The 24,927-nt window shown below is 40.9% G+C and overlaps 1 protein-coding gene across 2 annotated transcripts in view; it reads left to right on the top strand.

The window, feature by feature from the left end:
* LOC105481795 (cell growth regulator with ring finger domain 1) overlaps positions 1–24,927 on the top strand; it is a 34,247-nt gene that overhangs the window by 3,309 nt on the left and 6,011 nt on the right. The window contains exons 2-5 of one of the 2 annotated variants that reach the window (XM_011741536.2): positions 15,694–15,833; positions 22,587–22,764; positions 22,904–23,051; positions 24,505–24,588. In XM_011741536.2, coding sequence (XP_011739838.1) covers positions 15,694–15,833; positions 22,587–22,764; positions 22,904–23,051; positions 24,505–24,588 — 550 coding nt within the window. The remainder of the gene's footprint in view (positions 1–15,693; positions 15,834–22,586; positions 22,765–22,903; positions 23,052–24,504; positions 24,589–24,927) is intronic. The other variant, XM_011741537.2, reaches the window with a different exon arrangement.

Genomic DNA, 24,927 nt, shown 5'->3' with positions numbered 1-24,927 from the left:
TTTTCCGGGCTTATGAGGTTGCCCAGGGTGGGTTCGGTTTTCATAAAGCCAGAATCTCCAGACAAAGGGATTATGAGCTGGTTTTGTGATTTCTCCAGCGGCCACTAGGGCGACTAACGTTAGGGTTAGACTACCTAACTGCATGTTTGCAGTGAGCTATGCTGCCGGCGCAGGGTGAGTTTTAAGGGGTTGTTCCTAGCTCTGTCCACAGTCCACGTGTCCGGTGTTTCAGCCGCCGCCGTGATTGGTCCCAGAAGATCAGAGGTTGGGTTCACTGGCTTGACGTGGGTGTAGGTGTAGTGGATCCACGATGTGATGCCTTTTACCTTTAGGGCGGTGGGTGTGGTTAGGAGTACCTGGAGTGGTCCTTTCCACCTGGGTTCTAGGGTCTCTTGTCGGTGTCGCTTGACCAGGACCCAGTCTCCCGGCTGGTACGGATGGGGTTTCGGCGGGGGACCGGTCTTATATAGTTTCTTCAGCTTGGGCCAGATTTCTTGATGAATTTTTTGCAAGGCTTGTAGGGAAAACAAGAGTTCAGAGACATTTTCTGTTTCGGACTTGAGCAGATTATCTTTTAGGCCGGGAACTAAGGGTGGGGGTCTGCCATGCATAATTTCATAAGGAGTAAGGCCCAGTCTGTAAGGGGTGTTACGGGCCCGGAATAGAGCGTAGGGGAGAAGGACCACCTAATTAGTGCCAGTCTCCATAGTCAATTTAGTTAAGGTCTCTTTTAAGGTCCGATTTATTTTTTTTACCTGTCCTGAACTCTGGGGCCTGTAAGCGCAATGTAGTTTTCAATTTGCCCCAAGGATGGAAGCCAAATCCTGACTTACCTTAGCGACGAAGGCCGGCCCATTATCTGACCCTATCTGGACGGGGAAGCCATACCTGGGGAGGATATCTTCCAGGATTTTCTTTGCTACAACCTGAGCAGTTTCTTTCTTGGTGGGGAATGCTTCAGTCCACCCTGAAAAAGTATTTACAAAGACAAGTAAGTACCGATACCCGTATTTTCCTGGCTTTATCTCAGTAAAATCTACTTTCCAGTAGATACCGGGCCTGGTTCCCCTGAGCCTTGTTCCCGTTGCAGCCTGGGATTGGGGGTAGGCGTTGTTAAGCTGGCAGACTTTGCAACTTGTCACGATGTTGCTGGCCATCTCGGCTGTATGTCTGAATTTGAGCTTAGAGCGTCTGATCAGGTCTATCATCCACCGAGCACCCAGGTGGGTGGTTCGGTGGATGTGTTCTAACATTTGTTGTCCTAATTTTTCTGGTAGGATGGTTTGGTCATTAGTATCAGTCCACCACCCATTCTGGATCTGTTTCAGGGGAAGCTTGTCAATCCACTGGAGATCTTGTTCTGAATAATCAGGGAAATATGGCAAGTCCCGGGGGCCCGGGTCAGGGAGCTGGAGTGCAAGGAGTTGGCTGGGAGCCTTCGCCACCTTTCTTGCAGTTTGGTCCGCCAGAAAGTTGCCTTGAGCAGTTGGAGTAGTTAGTTTCTGATGCCCTGGGCAATGCACAATGGCTAACTTTTCTGGCCTCCATAGGGCTGTTAGCAGGGCTAGGATTTCTTGCTTGTTTTTTATTTCTTTTTTTTTAGCCGTCAGTAACCCCCGCTCCCTGTAAATGGCCCCATGTATATGTGCTGTTGCAAAAGCATATCGGCTGTCTGTATATACCGTCAGCTTTTTCCCCGCCCCTAAGGTAAGAGCTTGGGTGAGCGCTATTAATTCGGCCTTCTGGGCCGATGTCCCCGGGGGCAGGGGTTCCGCCCAGATTACCTTAGTCTCTGAAGTCACTGCCGCTCCAGCGTACCTCTGGCCCTGATGCATGAAGCTGCTCCCATCAGTGAACCAGACGAGGTCGGCGTCAGGAAGTGGGCGATCCTGCAGGTCTTCTTGAACTCCGTGCACCTGAGCTAGTATCTCGGTGCAGTCATGGAGTGGGGCGTCCAGGTCCGGGTTGGGCAGTAGCGAGGCAGTCTCTTACCCAGTGGCCAGCCTCTTTGCAGTAGGCACATTGGTCTTTTTTTCAGATTATCATGTCTGGGGGGGGGGCCGCCTAGGTTGGGTGTACTCTGGCTGTAGATGTTCTTTCTGTACTACTGCTGCCAGGACCTTGGTCATTTTTTTAGTGGCCTTAAATTGCCTTTTTTCTGGAGTATCTCTGTTATTATAAACCTGCTGGGCTATCTGAAGGAGGTTTTGAATCCGCTTTTCTTCTAAGTCTTTTAGTTTTTGGAGTTTTTTTAATATCTGGGGCTGCCTGATTTATGAAAGACATTACAACAGCTGTCTGACTTTCTGGAGCCTCTGGATCTATGGGGGTGTACTGTCTAAAAGTTTCTATTAATTTTTTTAAGTAGGTGGCTGGGCTCTCTGTCTTTTTTTGCCGAATAGAATATATTTTAGCCAAATTAGTGGGCTTGCAAGCAGCTGCCCGGAGACCTGCCATTAGAGTCTGGCGATAAAGGTGTAGCCGTCCCCTACCTTTTGCCGTGTTGTAGTCCTACGCCGGCCTGGTCAGAGGAAAGGTCGCGTTTATGAGGTCAGGGTTAGCAGTCGGTTGACTGTCGTCCCCCGGGACCAGCTTTCCAGCTTTTACCTGTATTCCCTCTCGCTCCTCCGTGGTAAACAAGATTCGGAGGAGCTGCTGACAATCATCTCAAATGGGCTGGTGGGTGAACATGACACTATCCAGTAAAGCCAGTAAATCTTTGGGGTTGTCTGAAAACCGAGCACTCTGAGCCTTTTAGTTATACAGATCACTGGTGGAGAATGGCCAGTACTGGAGCTTGGGGATTTCTGTGTCATCTGGGGGTTTTATTTCCCGAAGGGGTAAAGCCACCGTGGAGTCAGGCGGCTGGGGGGGGGGGCCTAGTCCGCGAAGTGCGCCCTTGCGTCCGCCCCCCCAGCCTTTTAAAGTTACTTTCCCTTTCAGCGAGCCCGCCTCCCCTCCGCCTGCTCCGTCCCTTTATCTCTTTTTTTAATTTTTCCGTTTCTGTCTAAATCTTTGATTGACATACTTACAGGGTCTTTTCTTTAAGTTTCTATTTTATTTGCGCGCGCTTTCTCTTTCTGTCTCTCTGTCATCCCGTGTCCTTTTTTTTTTATACTCAGTCTTTTTCTCTGACTCTCCACGTCTGCCGTTTTCTCCCCTTTTTTTTTCCGATTTCCCTTCTCACTTTTTCCCTTTCCCATCTCTATGGTCTCTCTCTCACTTATTTTTTTTTCTCCCCAGTCTCACTTTCTGTGTCTCTTTTTGTAAAGGAATGTGGGTTAGAATTAGGTTGTGGGTTGGAATCCCTGTAAAGGAAATCCGCGCTGGAAGCCGGGAGCCCGGGGACCGGGGCCGCGAGCGCACGCCGGAAGCCGGGAGCCCGGGGACCGGGGCCGCGAGCGCGCGCCGGAAGCCGGGAGCCCGGGGACCGGGGCCGCGAGCGCGCGCCGGAAGCCGGGAGCCCGGGGACCGGGGCCGCGAGCGCGCGCCGGAAGCCGGGAGCCCGGGGACCGGGGCAATTCAGACAGCGAGCGCGCACCCGGGGACCGGGGCAATTCAGACAGCAGGCGCGCACCTGGGGACCGGGGCAATTTAGACAGCAGGCGCGCACCCGGGGACCGGGGCAATTCAGACAGCAGGCGCGCACCCGGGGACCGGGGTCAGATTCAGACTGTTGCCCGGATCGCGAACCCGCTCCGGCAACTCAGATCGCAATTTAAATCAGAAGAGAGCCAGGGGACGTCTCCCACCGGTCTCCACTGGCTGTCCTATAGCGCGTCCGCCAGGACTGTGCCAGCCTCAGTTTCAGACCTCGCGAGTCAGAGATTCAGATTCAGAACAGACACACAGACACAGACAGACAAACGGAGACGAGCCAACTCACCTATCAGTAGATCGATCCTAGCAGATCCGTTGACCAGGGGTCTGGTGGGCTTGGGGAATCCCGGACGAGCCCCCAGATGTTATGCCCAGACTGTTTGTTCCCCAAAGAAGACCACCAGAGTCCAGAGTCAAAGCCAAGCGGCAAGGATCTTTACTACAAGTTCGAACTTGGTCCCTCCTTTACACAGGATACAAGAGGGCCCTGAACAATGCGAGCGTTTGCTTTTTATAGCCCGAAAGTTGTAGGGGAACAAAGAAATTCTTTTGGCTCCTGCGCTTTCAGTAACCTTGAACGGCTGTCTCCTTATCGGAGACTTTCCAGGTGGTGTTTGTACTGAGCTCAGGGAGTTTGAGAGATATATGGTGGTGGGATGGGAGGATGGGATGTGTTTGTGCTAGGCTCAGGGAGTTTTGAGCCCGGGGCTGCGGAATGTGCCCAGCTCCTTTCAAGAGGACTCCGTTGAAGAGAGACATGAGCTGGATTTTAGAGAATGATCATCTTGAAAAATAAATGGAGTCAAATGTGTATAGTAGGGAATAAAAGGCATTTCAGAGAAGACAGCATCAACAGAGGGGCAGAGAACATGTTAGTGAATAAAGAAGGCTATGTAAAACGAGTTTTAAAATAGCCTTTGATCACATATACGTGATTGCCTTAAAGAACACGGGCCCGTGTCAGTTTCTGAAAATATATGCCATCTTTAGGAAGTGATCAAAGTTTTAACAGGTCCACACTGCTCCTCACCCTACCAGCAATACAGCATAGAATTCCTTGCCTTGTATGTGGGTGAGGATGGGAAATACCAATTCCTTACATGTGGCGGTAAGATTGGAAAACAAAGACCAGTCTTAACACAGTTGGTTATCTTGATCCATCAGATTTCATTGCTAATGTTCATTACACAAAAGTTTGTAATTGGAATTAGGAAGGTGTTGCCCATGTGGAAAAAGCAGTCTTAACACAAGATTTTTAAATGACTATAATGTTAGTGTTATTCTCTTAATGAAGCATAATTTTCCTCCACTAAGGAAAATAGTAACTAGTTGATAATTGCCTTATGTACTTTAATTTTTATTTTAAATAGGCCAACTAGTTAGATATCTTAGCTATCAGTCTTTAGTATTGGGAAGAGGATAGTCTGGAGCCTCATGTTTGTAGTGGTTAACAGACAGATTTTGGAGTCAGACAGACATAGGTTTAAATCCTGGCTCAGCCAGCTTTAAGACTTGGTTTGAACATTTAATAATTGCCAAATCACCCCATGTAGATAAGACTTTTACAAGAGTGGAAGCCCATGTAATCATAGATCATTTGGAAGTCTGAGCTAAGCACTGCTAAGGCCACAAGACCATGTAAATACCAGTCACTTCCATCCTCATTTAGGCCTAACCAGTCATCTTGTGCCTAACATAACCCTTTTCTCCATCTGAGTTAGCTTTGCCCATGTAGATAAACTTTTTACTGTGTTTTTTTTTTTTTTGTGAACTTAAGCCAAGGCCACATATTTATTGACTAGAAATGATGAAAACTTGGACACCATCTAAATCTCTTAAAAACGTCTTTCTAATAGTACCCCATCAGAAGGGTAAACTAGTTAATATGCATGTTTTTCACCCTTGTCATTGTTTTATTTTGTTTTAACCTCCCATAATACCATTCCTATTGTTCATGTGTTTTCTGTCATCTTTTTTTCCTTAGTACTGCTCTTGAGTTTTTCACTGTTTGCTTCCTTCCACTGTTTGCCATGTCCACCTGCACTGTGTGGGAGTGGAGAAAGAACAGGAGCATATGATTATTGAAATCCCAATAGCAATAGCAAAGAAGCATGCAACTAGAAATACAGTATTTTTCTTTCACCGTGTAGTGGTTTCTGTGATCTCTGATAGCTTCTGCCAGGCACTGAGCACAAAGAAGCCCAAAAGTCCATTTACATCCTTTTACAGTTTCAAATAATCAGGGACCATGACTCCAGTAGCTACTCCTGGCATGCTCTTGACTACAGTTTATTAAGCTGTTGACCTCAACTTCATACCACCCTCTGCTTTGTGAATCTAGGGCAGAACTCTAAACTACATTTCTTCTTTGCAAGCTGACTGCCTATGGGGCTTTGCCAACAAGGGAAGGGGGCTGGAAGGCTGGAAGAGGATGAAGGGACTTGCTGCTTCCTGTTGATTCCTTTTCTTGTCTGTCACTTGCCACAATAGTGCCTCACTCTGGCATTAATACTTGGTCCCACTTGTTCCAGTTTATGCTTTCCTACTCTGCTAGAATCAGCCTTATGCACTCCCTTAAAGATACCAGTATCCTTTCCTCAGATCCGAGTCCTGAGCTCCACAGAGTCTCTCCTCCACATTTCTAAACTATAGTAAATTCTCTTTATTCTCTTTTCTCTGTTCCCTTGTCCTAGGAGTGATAGCTGCTTCCTGCTGTTACTACTTCTTATTACATAAGTAGTAACTCAGCGTCCTGTTTTTGCCTTTTCAGTTTTTCAACATATGGTTAACATTTTTCATATGAAAATTTCTCTTGATGTTGATGCTGGCAACTTTAAAAATCAAATCAAATCTCCCTGTTAAAATAATGGATGCATTTTCAGATTCTTGCCTGGACCCTGACTGATAAAGAAATTATCACTAAGAATGGGATCCTGGTGAGAAAGCTTTCAAAGATAGAATTTGGGGGTTGGTTTGGTAATTTCTTTAGCTCTTTGCCAATGGGAAATAATCTAAGTAACCCACAACATGTAGTGGCATCACAATCAAATTAATACATTTGGTTGACTGTGACAAAATTATTTCTGAAGCTGTGTGCTGGAGGACCAAGTGGCTAAAGTGCTTGACTGTTATGGCAGTAATGATGACTACAGGGACTGAGGAAGAAGTGAGATGGGTGCCTCTGTGTTCACTGGAGCACTAACAGAAAGAAAATGTCAAACTCAGATCTTCAAAACATTAGATCGGTCAAATCTTAGAGAATCATAAAGTTTCCGTGGTTCTAAAGCACTTTATTTTGTGTAGCCACAGAAAGACTTGCTAAAAATTGAACACAGTTTTATTTTATTTTATTTTTGAGACAGTCTTGCTCTGTCATCTGAGCTGGAGTGCAGTGGCATGATCTTGGCTCACTGCCTATAATCCCAGCACTTTGGGAGGCTGAGGCGGGAGGACTGCTTGAGCCCAGAAGTTCGAGACCAGCCTGGGAAATATGGCAAAACTCGGTCTCTACAAAAAATACAAAAATTAGCTAGGCATGGTGACAGGTGCCTGAACACAGTTTTAACTGCACTAGTAATAAAATTACCTGATCTTTGTCAGTGTCTCATTTAGAATATTGATTGGAAAGAAGTAGAACCCTGAGACTTGGAATGGGGACATCTAGGTAGATGTGGACAGAGCTGAGAATCTTGAAAAAAACTCCAGTCACTCTGAGCCTCCATTGTTGACAGAAGCTGCTTACTTTCCATGTGTGAGAAAATTAGCCTTCTCTTGCTTGAAGATCCTGTAGTAACCTCACCTAGGGCAGTTGCTTTGCAAAGGGCTATCCACACTTAAGACCTGCCTCTATTTTCTTGTCATGAGGCCCAGATCTCTGCATGCTGCCTAGTATAGGGACAAAATCTGATCTGACTGGAAATAGTCTGTCCTTGAAAAGAATTGCAAAATTTTGCTAACTTATATCTGTGGTATCCTGCGGAATATATGTGAGGATGGATTGTAAGCCAGAGAATAGAATGTAACTCTAGATCAGATCATATTTATTGATCTGGGTATATTCTCAAGAAATTCTGCATCTAAAGCGTTAACTCATGCTTGTTTGGTTGATTGAAACTTGGACTCATTGGTGATCTGTATTTTGTAATGTTGAGATTTCTGTTGTTGTTTTTAAACATTTAGGTTCAGAGGTACATGTGAAGGTTTGTTATATAGGTAAACTCGTGTCATGGGTTTGTTGTACAGATTATTTCATCACCCAGGTATTAATCCCAGTACCCAGTGGTTATCTTTTCTGCTCCTCTTCCTCCTCCCAACTTCCACCCTCAAGTAGATCCCAGTATCTGTTGTTCCCTTCTTTGGGCTCATGAGTTCTCATCATTTAGCTCCCACTTAAAAGTGAGAACATGCCGTATTTGGCCATCTCTTCTAGGAGATGGAACAGAAATGTTTAGTGCCTTCCAATTTCCCTGTGAGTACTGCTTTATCAGCATTCCCCACATTTTGACACGTCTTCATTTTTATTCGGGCCATGATTTAAAATAATTTCCCTTTTGATTTTTTTCTTGACCTCTAAGTTATTTAGAAGTTTGTTATTTAGTTTCCAAATATTTGGAAATTTTAAAAATATCTCTTATTGATTTATAATTTGATTCCATTGTGGTTAGCATACTTTTTATGATTTGACATCTTGTAGATTTATTGAGGGTTGTTTTATAATCCAAATATATTCTCTCTTTTGTAAATGTCCTAGTGCACTTAAAAATAATATATGTTCTGCTATTGTTAGGTGAGTTTTTTTTTTTTTTTTTTTGAGATGGAGTCTCGCTCTGTCACCAGGCTAGAGTGCAGTGGCATGATCTCGGCTCACTGCAACCTCCGCCTCCTGGATTCCAGCAATTCTTCTGCCTCAGCCTCCAGAGTAGCTGGGACTACAGGTGCGCACCACCACGCCCAACTACTTTTTTTTTTTTAATTTTTAGTAGAGATAAGGTTTCATCATGTTGGCCAGGATGGTCTCGATCACTTGACCTCATGATCCGCCCATGGCCTCCTGAAGTGCTGGGATTACAGGTGTGAGTCAACGCGCCCGGCTGGGTGAGATGTTTTATAAGTGTCAAGTCAAATTGGTTGATAGTGTTATTCAAGTTTTTGATGTCCTTAATGTTTTTCTATATATTGGAGCTATCAATTATTGAAGTGTTGGGGAGTATTAGAATTTCTGACTATAATTGTGGATTTATCTATTTCTCTTGGCAGTTATATCAGTTTTTGCTTCATATTTTGAAGTTCTGTTAATAGGTTCATAAACATTTAGGATTATTTTGTGTGCATGATGAATTGACCCTTATATCACTCTGAAATGGACCTCTTTAATCCTGGTAATAGTCTTTGCTGAGATCTAGTTTTGTATTAATGTAGCCACTTCAGCTTTCTTTTGATTAGTGTTAGCAGATACATCTTTTTTTCATCCTTTTACTTGTAAACACTTTTTGTCTTTTTATTTAAAGTGGGTTTCTTGTATGCACCATATAGCTAGGTCTTATGTTTTTATCCAATCTGATAATCTTTGTCTTTTAACTAGGGAGTTTAAAACATTTACATTTAATGTGATTATTGATATTGTTAGATTTGATTCCACCATCTTGCTATTCGTGTTTTGTTTTGTCTGTTCTTTGTTTCTTTTCCCCCCTTTTATTTTGCTAGTCTGTTTTTTGTTTCTTTTCCCCCTTTGTTCAGCCCTCATTTGCATGAGTTAAATAATTTATGTGATTCCATTTTTATCTCCTTTGTTGGTTTATTAGCAATAACTTTTTTTAGTGGTTGCTTTTAAGTTTATTATGTGTCTCTAACTTATCACCATCTGCCTTCAGGTCATATTTTAAAGAGATATAAGAAAAGTGTTATAATTCCTCACGTAGTTACCATTTCACTGCTATTTATTTCTTTGTGTCAATCCAGATTTTTATTTGGTATCATTTTTCTTCCCAAGGCATACTTTAATTTTTCTTGTTGTCCAAGTCTGTTGGTGATGAATTCTTTTAGCTTTTTTTATGTTTGACAAAGTCTTTATTTTGCTTTGGAAAAATATAGGTATAGAATTCTAGATTGACAAGATTTTTTTCCTTTTAGTTCTTTAAAGATATTCCGCCTTCCATTACTTCTTATTAATATTAAAAAGCTGTCATTCTTATCTTTGTTCCTCTATGTGTAGTATATCTTTTTTCCTTTTCTTTGGCTACGGTAGTGTATCTTCTTTCTTTTTCTTAGGATTTTCTCTTTATTACTGGTTTTAAGCAATTTGATTATTATGTGCCTTAGGTAATTTTCTTTGTTTCTTGTGCTTGGAGCTCATTGAGATTCTTGGGTCTGTAGGTTTTCATAGTTTTCAACATGTTGGGGAAGGTTTTGGCCATAATGTGTTCAAATACTTTATCTGTCCTCTGCAAACTTCAGTGATATGTTAAGACTTCAGTTACATGGCTGTCTAAAAGTTGGCTTACTGATGCTTTTTGTTGTTGTTGTTCAGTCTTTTTCCTTTCTGTGTTTCAATTTCAGTACTTTTTATTATGTTGTCTTCAAGATTACTAATATTTTAGTGTGCATTATCTAATCTGCTGTTAATCTCATCCACTATATTTTTAATCTAAAACATTATCTTTTTCATCTCTAAATATTGATTTAGGCCTTTTAAATATCTTCCATGCCTCTATATCGTATGTGCAGTCATTACTTTTCTTCTGAAACATATGGAATATAGTTCTAGGAGCTATTTTTATATCCTTGTCTACTAATTCAAGTATCTGTATGATTTCTGGATCTATTTCTATAGAGTTTTGCTCCTCATTGTGGGTAATATTTTCCTGCTTCTTTGCATGCCTGGTAATTTTTTTTTATCAGATGCTATACATTTTGAATTTTACCTTACTAGGTACTGGATATTTTTGTATTCCTCTAAATATTCTTGAGCTTTATTCTGGGTCACTGTTAAGTTACTCAGAAATAGTTTAGTCTGTTAGAGGCTTGCTTTTCAGCTTTGTTAGGCAGGACAGAGCAGTCTTACCCAACTCTTTTATAAAATCAGAGTCATCGAAAGTGAATTTTTATTCCATTTGTTAATTTTATTGGTTGTCTCTCAGTGTTAGACTTGTGTGTTTTGAAACTTTAGTTTTCAGCCTAAATTTTAGTGGAAGATTTGTTTTGTTTTGTTATTTTTCTCCCTTTGTTATCACCCTCACTGTTTATCCACTTTACAATTATTATTATTTTTTTTAGTTGAGCATTTTATTTTATTTTATTTTTTCCTTCAACTTTTAAGTTCTGGGGTACATGTGCAGGGTGTGCAGGTTTGTTACATAGGTAAATGTGTGCCATGGTGGTTTGCTGCACAGATCAAACAGTCACCTTGATATTAAGCCCAGCATCCATTAGCTATTCTTGATGCTCTCCCTCCCCCAACTCCCACCCTGATGGGCCCCAGTCTGTGTTGTTTCCCCTCCATGTGTCCACGTGTTCTCACTGTTCAGCTCCCACTTATAAGTGAGAACATGCAATGTTTGGTTTTCTGTTCTTGCGTTAGTTTGCTGAGGATAACGACTTCCAGCTTCATCCATTCTCCTGCAAAGGACATGACCTTGTTCCTTTTTATGGCTGCATAGTATTCCGTGGTGTTTATGTACCATATTTTCTTTATCCAGTCTACCACTGATGGGCATTTGGATTGATTCCATGTCTTTGCTATTGTGAATAGTGCTGCAATAAATATATGCATGCATGTATCTTTATAATAGAATGATTTATATTCCTTTGGGTATATACTCAGTAATGGGATTGCTGGGTCAAATGGTATTTCTGCCTCTAGATCTTTGAGGAATCGCCATACTGTCTTCCACAATAGTTGAACTAATTTATATTCCCACCAACAGTGCAAAAGTGTTTCTTTTAGGCCAGGTGCAGTGGCTCACACCTGTAATCCCAGCACTTTGGGAGGCCAAGGCAGGCAGATCACCTGAGGTCGGGAGTTTGAGACCAGCCTGACCAACATGGAGAAACCCAGTCTCTACTAAAAATACAAAAAAAAAATTAGCCAGGCGTGGTGGTGCATGCCTGGAATCCCAGCTACTTGGGAGGCTGAGGCAGGGGAATCGCTTGAACCTGAGAGGTAGAGGTTGTGGTGAGCTGAGATCGTGCCATTGCACTCCATCCTGGGCAACAAGAGTGAAACTCAATCTCAAAAAACAAACAAAAAAAAGTGTTTATTTTTCTCCACAACTTTGCCAGGATCTGTTGTTTCTGGATTTTTGAAAAATAATCATCATTCTGACTGGCATGAAATGGTATCTCATTGTGGTTTTGATTTGCATTTCTCTAATGATCAGAGTGATGTTGAGCTGTTTTTCATATGTTTGTTGACTGCATGAATGTCTTCTTTTGAGAAGTGTCTGTTCATGTCCTTTGCCCACTTTTTAATGGGTTTTTTTTTTCTTGTAAATTTGTTTAAGTTCCTTATAGACTCTGAATATTAGACCTTTGTCAGATGGATAGATTGCACAAACATTTTATAGTTATTTATACCCAGATTCCTAGACCTCCAGACCAGGACTAGGTTTTTGTTTTTTGTCTTGTTTTGTTTTGTTTTTGAGACAGAGTTTCACTCTTGTTGCCCAGGCAATGGCGTGATCTTGGCTCACTGCAACCTCTGCCTCCTGGGTTCAAGCGATTCTCCTGCCTCAGCCTCCCAAGTAGCTGGGATTACAGGCATGCACCACCATGCCCGGCTACTTTTTTTGTATTTTTAGTAGAGATGGGGTTTCTCCATGTTGTTCAAGCTGGTCTTGAACTCCCGACCTCAGGTGATCGGCCCATCTCGGCCTCCCAAAGTGTTGGGATTACAGGCGTGAGCTATTGTGCCTGGCCTTTTTTCTTTCTTTGAGACAGAATCTCTCTGTGTGGCCCAGGCTGGAGTGCAGTGGCACTATCTCTGCTTACTGCAGTCTTGACCTCCCAGGCTCAAGCAATCCTTCCACCTCAGCCTCTTACGTAGCTGGGACCACAGGTGTATACCACCATGCCTGGTTAATTTTCTTTCTTTTTCTTTTTTTTTTTGTAGAGATGGGATCTCACTGTTGTTGTCCAGGCTGGTGTCAAACTCCTGGGCTCAAGCATTCCTCCCTCCTCAGCCTCTGAAAATTCTGGGATTATAGGCAGGAGCCAGTGCACCCAGCCTAGGACCAAGTCTTATAACGACAGTTCTGCCTATATTGGTATCGACCTAATCCAGCTCCTGGTTCCAAGTTATAAACCTGGCTCTGGCCCTTGTCTGGAGTAGACAGCCTATGCTGGTCTCCTTAATACATGAAGGCTTTGTTGCCACTGTGTGCTGCCAGACTGAGAACCATGAAACCATGGCATAGCCTTACTTATTACTTTGTTTCTTTGCTTTTTTTGGATCCATAAAGGTATTTGTTCCCAGCATTTTATTATAAAAATTTTCAAACATACAGAATACTAGAATTATACGGTGAACACACATGTGCCCATCACTTAGATTCTACCATCAGCATTTTATTGTAATTTCTCCATTACATGTCTGTCCACATTAATCCACTTGTGTATCCACATATTGGTCTATCTTCTTTCATGATGCCCTTCAAAGTAAGCTGTACTCTTCACCTGTAAGTTCTAAAACATTACATATTACTGACTAGAGTTCAGTGTTTGTTTTTGTTTATAGTTTCTTGAAGTAACATTTACATATAAGATATACAAATCTTATTATTTATTTATTTATTTTTTGAGATGGAGTCTCACTCTGTCGCTCAGGCTGGAGTGCAATAGTGTGATCTTGGCTCACTGCAAGCTCTGCCTCCCAGGTTCGCGCCATTCTCCTGCCTCAGCCTCCCAAGTAGCTGGGACTGCAGGCACCCGCCACCACATCCAGCTAATTTTTGTATGTATGTGTATTTTAGAGGTGGGGTTTCAGCATGTTAGCCAGGACGGTCTCGATCTCCTGACCTTGTGATCTGTCCGCCTCGGCCTCCCAAAGTGCTGGGATTACAGGCATGAGCCACCGCACCTGGCCAATCTTAAGTGTACCATTTACCAAGTGTTACCAAACACATCATCTATACAACTTAAGCCTCTGTCAAGATAGTGAACATTACCATCAATTTTCTTACACTCTTTCCCAGTCAGTCCTACTCCTGTAGTTCCAGAAGCAGCCATTGTTCTTATTTTTACTTCTACCATAAATTTGTTGTGCCTGATCTAGAATTTTATATTAGAGAAGCATACAGCATTTATTCTTTTGTGTAAGGCTTCTTTATGCATAGCACGAGTTTCTGAAATTTATCCATTTGGTTGTAGCAATAAGTGGTTCCTTTTCAGTGCTGAATACTTCTATTCTTTTGTTTAAATATACCACAGTTTGTTTACTCATTTCAGCGGGGTCTTTTTTTTCTTAAAGCGTATGAGACTTAGGTATCTGTGGGGTCTCTTTAGTTTTTCTTTATTTTTTATCTATCACTGATATGTGTTTGGAGAGAAGGGAGTGCATCAAATAGGCCCCTAACTGTGCTGTCTTAAACTAAAGTTTCTTAGTTTAACTGGTGTATATTAATTTTAGATTATTTTATGTAAATTGAGTAAACTAGCTGTTTTTTAATTTTTTTAGGAATCGAATTCAGCCCCTTTCATTTTCCTTTGAATTCTGTTCCATGTGCATTGTCAGAGTTTACATTTTTACATGAAATTTAAAAGTAGAAGATACATAAATGAAGAGCTATAGTTGGTGTTTTGAAAGTTCCATTATCCTGGCTGGGCGTGGTGGCTCATACCTGTAATCCCAGCACTTTGGGAGGCTGAGGCGGGCAGATCACCTGAGGTCAGAAGTTCAAGACCAGCCTGGTCAATATGGTGAAACCCCGTCTCTACTAAAAATACAAAAATTAGCCAGGCTTGATGATGGGCGCCTGTAATCCCAGTTACTTGAGAGGCTGAGGCAGGAGAATCATTTGAATCCGGGAGACAGAGGTTGTAGTGAGCCAACATTGCGCCATTGCACTCCAGCCTAGGCAGTAAGAGTCAAACTCCATCTCAAAAAAAAAAAAAAAAGTTCTGTTGTCCCATAAGTCATATTAGTCTGCGTTTTTTTTATTTTTATTTTTTAACAGACGGAATCTTGCTCTGTTGCCCAGGCTGCAGTCCAGTAGCACGATCTTGGCTCACTGCAACCTCTGCCTCCCGGGTGCAAGCGAGTCTCCTGCCTCAGCTTCCCAAGTAGCTGGGTCTACAGGTCCACGCCACCATGCCCAGCTAATTTTTGTATTTTTATTAATGATGGAGTTTCACCATGTTTTGGCCAGGCTGGTCTCGAACTCCTGACCTCAAGTGATCCTCCTGCCTTGGCCTCCCAGAGTGCTGGGATTACAGGCATGAGCCACCACACCTGGCCAATAGTCTGCCTCTTGAGTATATATTTCTTTTTCACATTTAAAAAAAATCAGTAAGTTCATGTGTTTGCTGTTATATTAAGTATAATTTATCTATAATCTCCATTCTCCTTTGTTGTTATCAACTGTATTAACAATAGAACTCTTTGTTTTCAAGAATATGTTGATTCAGCCAGCTGAACAATACATAGTCCGTCCTTGATATCCAAGGGGGATTGATTCTAGGGTCCCCACCCCCATATTCTAGGATGCCTAAGTCCCTTATATAACATTACATAGTATTTACATATAACCTACACACATCCTTCTGTATACTTTAAATTATCTCTAGATTACTTATACCTAATAAAATGTAATACTATGTAAATAGTGGTTATACTGTATTGCTTTTGAATTTGTATTATTTTTTATTGTTATTTTTTATTCTTCCCCCCGTCCCCAAATATTTTTGATGTGCAGTTGGTTGATACAGAGGGCCAACTGTTTTGCAGTTCTGTGGGATCTCTAAAATAACATAAATTGAGAAATTTAACCTCTTTTTCTGACACTTAATGCTAAAAGGAATAGCCAATGAAGAACAACAGATTTTACACATAACAAAGTTTCAACATTTGTTAAAATAATTTTATTTTTTACCTTTTTTTAGGTTTGGTTGGGATGTTCCAGTAATTCTGAGAAATTCAGAAGAGACCCAGTTCAGCACAAGAGTTTTCAAAAAGCAAATGAGACAAGTCAAGAATCCTTTTGGCTTAGAGATCACTAATCCATCTTCAGCTTCAATTACAAGTTGGTGGCCATTTTCCAAAGATTTTCTCTCATTGTTTGCCCTCTTTTTTTAGCCCTTTTATTTTCTTTCTCTATTTCTTTCCCTTCATTAGACTTTTAACAAACATTTGTTGGGCAACTATTTTGTTTCAGGTGCTGTACTGTATATGACAGATATAAAGATAAGATTAGGAAGTTACAAACTTTACTCCTGAAGAATTTATCACCTAGTAAACAGAGGTAGAGGTGTATACAAAGGAGCAGAATGAAGTATTACAGGTGTTAATAGTGAAGTCTGTTAGGACACTATGCCGTTTTTATTGGTGTGTAGTAAAGTGAGAAATGATGTGTTATGTCTAAATACAGCTAATGTAAGGTTGCTAACCTTTTGAAGAACAATTGCCTTTTTTTTTTTTTTTTTTTTTTGAGACAGTCTTACTCTGTCATCCAGGCTGGAGTGCAGTGGCACAATCTCGGCTCACTATAGCTTCCGCCTCCCAGGTTCAAGCGTTTCTCCTGCCCCAGCCTCCCAAGTCGCTGAGATTACAGGTGTGTGCCACCATGCCTGGCTAATTTTTGTTTTTTTAGTAGAGACTGGGTTTTACCATGTTGACCAGGCTGGTTTCAAACTGCTGACCTCAGATGATCCACCCACCTCAGCCTCCCAAAGTGCTGGGTTTACAGGTGTAAGCCACCGCGCGTGGCCAGAATGATTGTCATTTAATCTGAAACTATGGTATTTTGGTATAAATTATTTTGATACAACATGTTATTTTGTAGATGGTAGGTAATAGATGGCAGTTGTTTGCTTTTGTACTTGCTTAGAAAAATAAGTTGTCTGCAGGACCATATAGGAACCATTAGAACTGTAAAGAAAGAGATGGTTAAATTTGTTAAGGTGAAGAGGCATATTCAGGAAAGCCTTCATAAAAAAGAATATGCTGGCCGGGCGCGGTGGCTCAAGCCTGTAATCCCAGCACTTTGGGAGGCCGAGACGGGCGGATCACGAGGTCAGGAGATCGAGACCATCCTGGCTAATACGGTGAAACCCTGTCTCTACTAAAAAATACAAAAAAACTAGCCGGGCGAGGTGGCGGGCGCCTATAGTCCCAGCTACTCGGGAGGCTGAGGCAGGAGAATGGCGTGAACCCAGGAGGCGGAGCTTGCAGTGAGCTGAGATCCGGCCACTGCACTCCAGCCTGGGTGACAGAGCGAGACTCCGTCTCAAAAAAAAAAAAAAGAATATGCTGGGTCTGTCTTATTTTTTTTTCTTCATTCCTCCTTTTTTTTTTTTTTTTTTTGAGTAGAATCTTGAAAGATAAGTGTTTACCTCTTGGGTGAGAAGTGGAGTGATACATTAAAGAAACAGTCAGTAGTTATGGCTAAAGCATAGGATGGGACAGGTAAGAGAGGAGTCTAAGAAGACTCAGGTTCTTCCTGTGGGTGCTCCATAGCCAGATCCTTTTACAAAATGAAGAGTACAGAAAGAATAGCTAGTTTCAGAAGAAAGGCAATGAATTCAGTTTTGAACTTTTGGACTTTGAAATTCTTTTGTGACAGTTCAATAGAAATAAAGAGTAGGCAGTTCTAGATACAGTTCTGTAGCTTTTTTTCTGGACCGAGACCCTGTCCCTTCTATACTTGCTTACACTTCAGGTTTCTTGAAAACAAATAAACCAGATCTTTCTCTGCTTTTCGTCCTATTCTAGCTACTGCCGTATTTCTCTTCTTCCCCTCACAGCCAGCTTCTTAGAAGCTGTTTGCATTTGCCTTCTCTTAGCCTGCTTCTTTCTTACCCTTCAGTGCAGTGCAGTGCAGTCTGACTTTTCCCTGTATCCCTTTACTGAAATGGCTTTCTACGACTTCTGCCCTGCACTTTCGACCCCCAGCAGTCATAAAATCCAGTGGGAGTCTTTCAGGGCTGAGTTAATGCTCTCTCTCTAGTATTTTACAGAGTTGACCTTCCTTTGCAATATCCTGCTCCCTTGCGTCTATGGACCATTCTTGTCTATTCATCCTTCCTGCCTCTAACTCTCAGAATCTAATAACTGGTCAGAAGTCAGTTTACTTAGTCAATATAGATCATCAGGCTTAAGTAAATCTTGATTTGTAAGGAAAAATATATGTTGGTTTTTTTGTTTGTTTGTTTTTTGAGACAGGATCTTGCTCTTCCACCCAGGCTGGAATGCAGTAGTCTGATCATAGTTCACTGCAGCCCCAACACCCTGGGCTCAAGTGGTCCTCCTGCCTCAGCCTCCTGAGTAGCTGGGACTACAGGTGTGCATGACCATACCTGACTAAATTAAAAAAAAAAATTTTTTTTGAGGGGGAATGGGGTCTTGCTGTGTTACCCAGGCTGGTCTCAAACTCCTGGCCTCAAGCAGTCCTTCTGCCCCAGGCTTACAAAGTGCTGGGATTACAGGCGTGACCCACCGTTCTTGGCCTCAAAAATTACAGAATTTCTTATTCATCCTCTTTAGCTGTAAATACTATTACCCTGTGAATTGATGGAAACTAGGATCTTGGCCACTCCTCTCCCCACTCCATCCCTGTAATAGATAACAGTTCATTCTGACATTTTTCACGTGGGAAAACCAAATTTTAAGATATGACACAGAGAAAACTAATTTGTTTAAAAGATAGTTGGTTGTGCATGCCTGATTACTGATTAAAGTGTACACCCAGCTACCAGCTACTCAAGAGGATGAGGTGGGAGGATCGCTTGAATCCACAAGGTCGAGGTTGCAGTAAGCCATGATCACACCACTTCACTTCAGCCTCGGTGACAGAGTGAGACTCTGTCTCAAAAAATAAAAAATAAAGTGTACAGAATAGTGGCGGTTGGATAACCTCCCACCTCTGTGGCCATAGGCTAGAAACTGCTACAGTGTCACATCTGGCTCTTGAGCAGGACCCACAATGAAACACCTACCGGCTGCAAGGCCTTCCTTCCTGCAGTACAGTTCCACAGGTCTGAAACTACACTGAAAAACTAAGAAGAGCTGATACATTATGAGCAAAACACAGGGCACTTGTGAGGCAGAAAGTGTGAGGAAATCCATCAATCTGCTTTTCAGGCAGAAATAGTCACAAATAGAGCCAGCCCTGCAAATGTTTGAGGCAAATAAAAAGTTAGCCAGTAAGTAGCCTTCTTAGCTATGCCTGCACACTAGGTGCTAACCAACAGTAGTGTTACTGAAGTCATGAAAAATTCTTTAAATATGCGGACGTACAGCATGAATACTGAAATATTTTAATTTTTAAAATACCAATGCATATCATTTATTATCTTTCTCGTATGGGGAAATAAAGAGAAGGATTTTGATAGGAATTATACTTAGCAGAGTAAAATTCATTTGTTTAAACTGTGGAAAAGTGGGTATCATTAAAGATGTCTACACAGAACATTAAAATAATATTGTAACAATATTTGTGACATTTAAAAAAGTTATTTCATTTGGTGTGTAGATAGTTTAAAAATCTTTTTTTCACCACTGTACCCAAACTGCCTGACATATAGCAGAGAAGACTGAATAATCTAGAGACCTGATTTAACTTGAAAATAAACCAGAGGCGGCACGTGGTGGCTCATGCTTGTAATCCTAGTACTCTGGGAGGCTGAGACAGGTGGATCCTCGAGTCCAGGAGTTCAAGACCAGCCTGGCCAACATGACAAAACCTCATCTCTACTAAAAATACAAAAGTTAGCTGGGCATGGTGGCACATGCCTGTTAGTGCCAGCTACTCAGGAGGCTTAGGCTGGGGGATTGCTTAAGTCTGGGAGGTTGAGGCTGCAGTGAGCTAACGCCACTATACTCCAGCCTGGGCAACAGAGTAAGACCTTGTCTCAAAAAACAAAAAAAAAACACACGTGCTTTTTATTTATATTTAAGATTTTTGTTTGTATTTATTTATTTGTTTTTGAGACGGAGTCTCGCTCTGTTGCCCAGGCTGGAGTGCAGTGGTGCAATCTTGGCTCACTGCAACGTCTGCCTCCCAGGTTCAAGCAATTCTCCTGCTTCAGCCTCCTGAGTAGCTGGGACTACAGGTGCATGCCACCATGCCCGGCTAATTTTTTGTATTTTTAGTAGAGACAGCATTTCACTGTGTTACCCAGGATGGTCTCAATCTCTTGACCTCATGATCCACCCGCCTCGGCCTCCCAAAGTGCTGTGATTACAGGCGTGAGCCACTGTGCCCTAGCCATACTTTAAAATTTATAATTTAAAAAAAAAGAAAACCAGAGAATCCATTTTAATCTTAGTCATTTAGTTCTGTTTACCTAGGGGTGGGTTGTTGGGATTTTGTTGTTGTTGTTGTTGTTATGTAATGATATATTTGGATTTGTGTTTCCATGTCTGCCATATAGAGTCTTTAATGAAATCGTAAATTAGATACTTAATATATATTAGTTGAGTTGAATTAATTTGATTCAGAAATTCTGCTATCTTTTTGTAAATAGCTTCCTTATATTTTAGCTTATTCACCCTGGTAAGAGCTAACATTAAAGCAAAAGGGTTAGGAAAAAAACACAATGTACATGGCATGTTTGGAGGCGTTTGTGAACCTCCATTCCCTACAACCTAACACTTTCTTTTTTTTTTTTTTTTGAGACGGAGTCTCGCGCTGTTGCCCAGGCTGGAGTGCAGTGGCACGATCTCGGCTCACTGCAAGCTCCGCCTCCCGGGTTCACGCCATTCTCCTGCCTCAGCCTCCCAAGTAGCTGGGACTACAGGCGTCCGCCACCTCGCCTGGCTAGTTTTTTTTTTTTTTGTATTTTTTAGTAGAGACGGGATTTCACTGTGTTAGCCAGGATGGTCTCGATCTCCTGACCTCGAGATCTGCCCGTCTTGGCCTCCCAAAGTGCTGGGATTACTGGCTTGAGCCACCGCGCCCGGCCACCAACCTAATACTTTCATCTCCCAATACCCTGGCTTTATTATCCTCATGAATGGTCTCCTTGTTTTTATTACTTCTTCTCTCACAGGGATCCTTCCTCAAGAAGGTTTGTGGCTTTTCCGCCCCATCGTTTCTCCCTTTTTAGTGGCGTATTTTCTAAGGTCCTTATTTTTTCACTTTTTTGCAAGGCTGTCTCTTAAACCCCACTTTATTTGCTTGTTATAGATAGTCTGGGTGAGGACAGTTTGAGAGATGCCACACCCATGTGCTTCACTTATTTTGATTCTGAATTTTCTGGTTTACAGCTGTGTCCCAATTTTGTTAAGGCTATTCATCTATTGATCTCAAATGATGTTGTGTGTGTACTGAGTTTTAGAAGGCAAAAAAAAAAATACATAAAAATGGAAACTCTTTGCAAAAAAAAAAAGTGGAAAAAGTAAAGGGAGAATAGTTTTGATGGGGTACTGACACTATCTTCTGATAGTGGAAATCATTACATTCTCCCCTCAGTTTATGTAATGGACAAGTTTGTAAAAGATTATGGAGAGTATAATTTTATAGATTCTATAGTTTTTTAAAATTAATTTCAGAGATATTTTAAAATCTGATTAATCTCCAATTGTCAAAGGTCTCTAACACTCTTCCCACTTTAATTAAGTATACAAAGTCTATAAACAAGTCTTTTAAGTAACTCTGGCTTTTTTTTCTTTTTACAAAGCAAGTAAACAGGGTAGTTTTATATGTTCTGTAAGCTGTAAGTTGAGTTTTAAAAGGCTTATCCTTCCATTGTTCTTTTTTTTTTTTTTTTTTTTTTGAAGCAGGGTCTCACTCTGTCATCCAGGTGGGAGTGTAGTGGCGTGATCCTGGCTTACTGCAGCCGTGATCCTCCTACCTCAGCCTCCCAAGAAGCTAGGACCACAGGTGCATGCCACCATGCCCAGCTAATTTTTGTGTGTTTTGTAGAGACATGGTTTTGCCATGTTGGCCCAGGCTGGTCTCAAACTCCTGGCTCAAGCGATCCACCCATCTTGGCCTCCCAAAGTGCTAGAATTACTGGCATGAAACACCACACCCAGCCTGTTCTTTTTTAATGTAAACAAACACATATATGGGTATGCATTCTTGTGAGATAAACAGTAGCATGTATATTTAATTTTCTCTACCTTGCTTTTTTTTCATTTACTAATATATTCTGAAGATCATTTCATAATAGTATGTGCAGATATTCTGATATGCCTCAGTTCTTTTTTTTTAAAGACACAGAGTCTCGCCCTGTTGCGCAGGTTGTAGTGCAGTGGCACGATCTCGGCTCACTGCAACCTCTGCCTCCCTATTCACTTTTAATAGCTCCTTAGTACTTTATTGTAGAGTACTAAAAAAGCTGGAGGTAGACAGGAAAGGAAAAAACAGAAAATGCATATTTTAAAACGTTGAAAAAGAAAAAAACAAGAAACACAAAATGATTATTTATTATTGTATTACCAGCAAAAATGTGAAAAGATGTATGTATAAGGCTATTCATTGTAGCACTATTAGTTGTCATAGCAAAATACTGGAATAAACCCAAATGTTCATCAATGAGGATTAAATGAATAAAATATAGTACTCTACTATAATTTGAAATTACAACCTGCTCCAATTACCTATGCAAAGTTCCTACCAATTAAAATTTTTGCTTAAGTATGATTAGAAATGGTCATGTATCAATGCTACTAAGACTCTCAGACATTTATAGGAGGCATACCCTTTAACAGGTTCTTTTAATTGCCGTCATCCTGGCCAGCATCGAAAAGGAAGCTTTTGTTACTCACCCTGTATGATTGTATTAGAAGTTACATTAAATCACTTTCATTCTTTCTCCTTTGTATTTTACAGCTGGCATAACCTTGACAACAGATTGCCTTGAAGATAGTCTCCTTACATGCTACTGGGGGTGCAGTGTTCAAAAATTATATGAAGCTCTGCAGAAGCATGTTTACTGCTTCAGAATAAGCACTCCCCAAGCATTAGAAGATGCTCTGTATAGTGAATATCTCTATCAGGAACAGTATTTGTATCCTTTTATCTGATATACCCATCAGCACTGAAACTTAGACTTCTTATGGATAAAGTGTTGCTAACTTACTGATCATTTTTGGTATATTTTTGTTCTTATGGTTATAGTGGCAATTTGCCTTTACATTTTCAAAAAGTATTAAAAAGGATAGCAAAGAAGAACTATATTGCCAGTTACCAAGAGATACTAAAATTGAAGACTTTGGCACAGTGCCCAGATCTCGCTATCCATTGGTAGCGCTATTGACCTTAGCTGATGAGGATGACCGGGAAATTTATGATATTGTAAGTAACTGAAAAATTTGGAAGCATTACCTTTAAATGATTTGAATGGTGGCTCTTCATTATTTGATAAATAGAAAAAGTTTTGTTTTAATTTCTGAGGATGTGCATTTGGCTTACAAACTATATACCTATTTAGTTTTTATATGTGTAACAGTACCTTCAGAGTATGACTCATTTTTGCCTTATGGATCACAGTAATATGACTTTATTTGGAAAATAAAACATATATAATGGTTGAATTAAGTTAATTTCATCATTAACACCTATTTGGTTGTATACACCTATTTGGTTTTTATATGTGTAACAGTACCTTCAGAGTATGACTCATTTTTTGCCTTATGGATCACAGTAATATGACTTTATTTGGAAAATAAAAGATATATAATGGTTGAATTAAGTTAATTTCGTCATTCTGTATTCTGTCATATTTGCTGTGTAGAAACATGTTTATTCTGAACATGTTTAGCACTGAATAAATAAGCATAATAATGATCTAAAGTGCTCAATTTTAAGATAGTATCCACTCTTTTTTTTTTTTTGCCTGCTTGCAGTCACCTTGTTTCCATCAAAGTCCCTGCTGCACGTATATCTTATATGTCTGGTGCCTGTATTTTCAGTAATTATAGTAATCAATTATAGTAATCTTCTTTTCTCATTATGTGCTAAGTATTTTTTCAGTCTGGTAGTTGATTCCTATTAGGAAATTAAAAGTATCTTAGAGATCTAAGAGGACTGAAACTTTGACAATCATCTGAGTATAATAGAAACTTAGACATGAAATAAACTTTTTTTTTTTTTTTTTTTTTTTTGAGACGGAGTCTCGATCTGTCGCCCAGGCTGGAGTGCTGTGGCCGGATCTCAGCTCACTGCAAGCTCCGCCTCCCGGGTTTACACCATTTTCCTGCCTCAGCCTCCCGAGTAGCTGGGACTACAGGCGCCCGCCACCTCGGCGGGCTAGTTTTTTGTTTGTTTTTTTTTTTTTTAGTAGAGACGGGGTTTCACCGTGTTAGCCAGGATGGTCTCGATTTCCTGACCTCGTGATCCGCCCGTCTCGGCCTCCCAAAGTGCTGGGATTACAGGCTTGAGCCACCGCGCCTGGCCGGCATGAAATAAACTTTTAATGAAATTGTATCATGGTAAAAATGTCCTTACACACAATTGACTACTTTTTAAAAGTGTTTAATATAGATTATTCATTAATAAACATATGGTAACATTGTTTTGTGATACTTCGTAATATGCAAAGTACGTTCACAAACATTAACTTATTTTTTTCTTCCAACAACGTGGTTTCTTAGGACAAGGCAAATATTCTCCTTTTACAGACTGAAACAGAGTCAAGAAAAATCCCAGTCATTCAGGCAGTAAGATATGGAACAAGGGCTTGGCTCTGAGCATTTTTTGTTTATTTGTTTGTTTGTTTTTGTTTTTTGAGTGTTTTTTTTTTTTTTAGCAGGAATATCTTCTGCTACAAGTGTACATTGAGCTTTGGAAGGTGCAGACTCTGGGAAATCTGGACCCTCCTTACTCGTTTGCAGTTAAGCATCTAGGTTTTTGGTTTTTAATATTTTCAAACTGAAGTTCCATTTTTTTCCAAGTCATGGGGAGCAGAGGGGAAGGAAATGGGGATATGTAGGTCACTAGAGACAAAGTTGCAGATATATAAAATGAACTGGTCTAGAGATCTAATGTACAGCATAAGGACTATAGTTAATATGGTATTGCTTTTGGGATTTTTGGTGCTCTTGCCACATGCAAAAAAATGGAAGTAACTATGTAAGATGATTCATATATTAATTTGCATTATTATAGTAACCATTTCACTAGGTATATATATATCATAACATCCTGTTGTACACCTTAAATATATACAATA

This window comes from Macaca nemestrina, chromosome 7, assembly GCF_043159975.1.
Source record: "Macaca nemestrina isolate mMacNem1 chromosome 7, mMacNem.hap1, whole genome shotgun sequence".
In the NCBI taxonomy this organism is placed as follows: Eukaryota; Metazoa; Chordata; class Mammalia; order Primates; family Cercopithecidae; genus Macaca; species Macaca nemestrina.
Note: the sequence above shows the minus strand (reverse complement) of the source record. Positions and strands in the feature narration are given on the sequence as shown.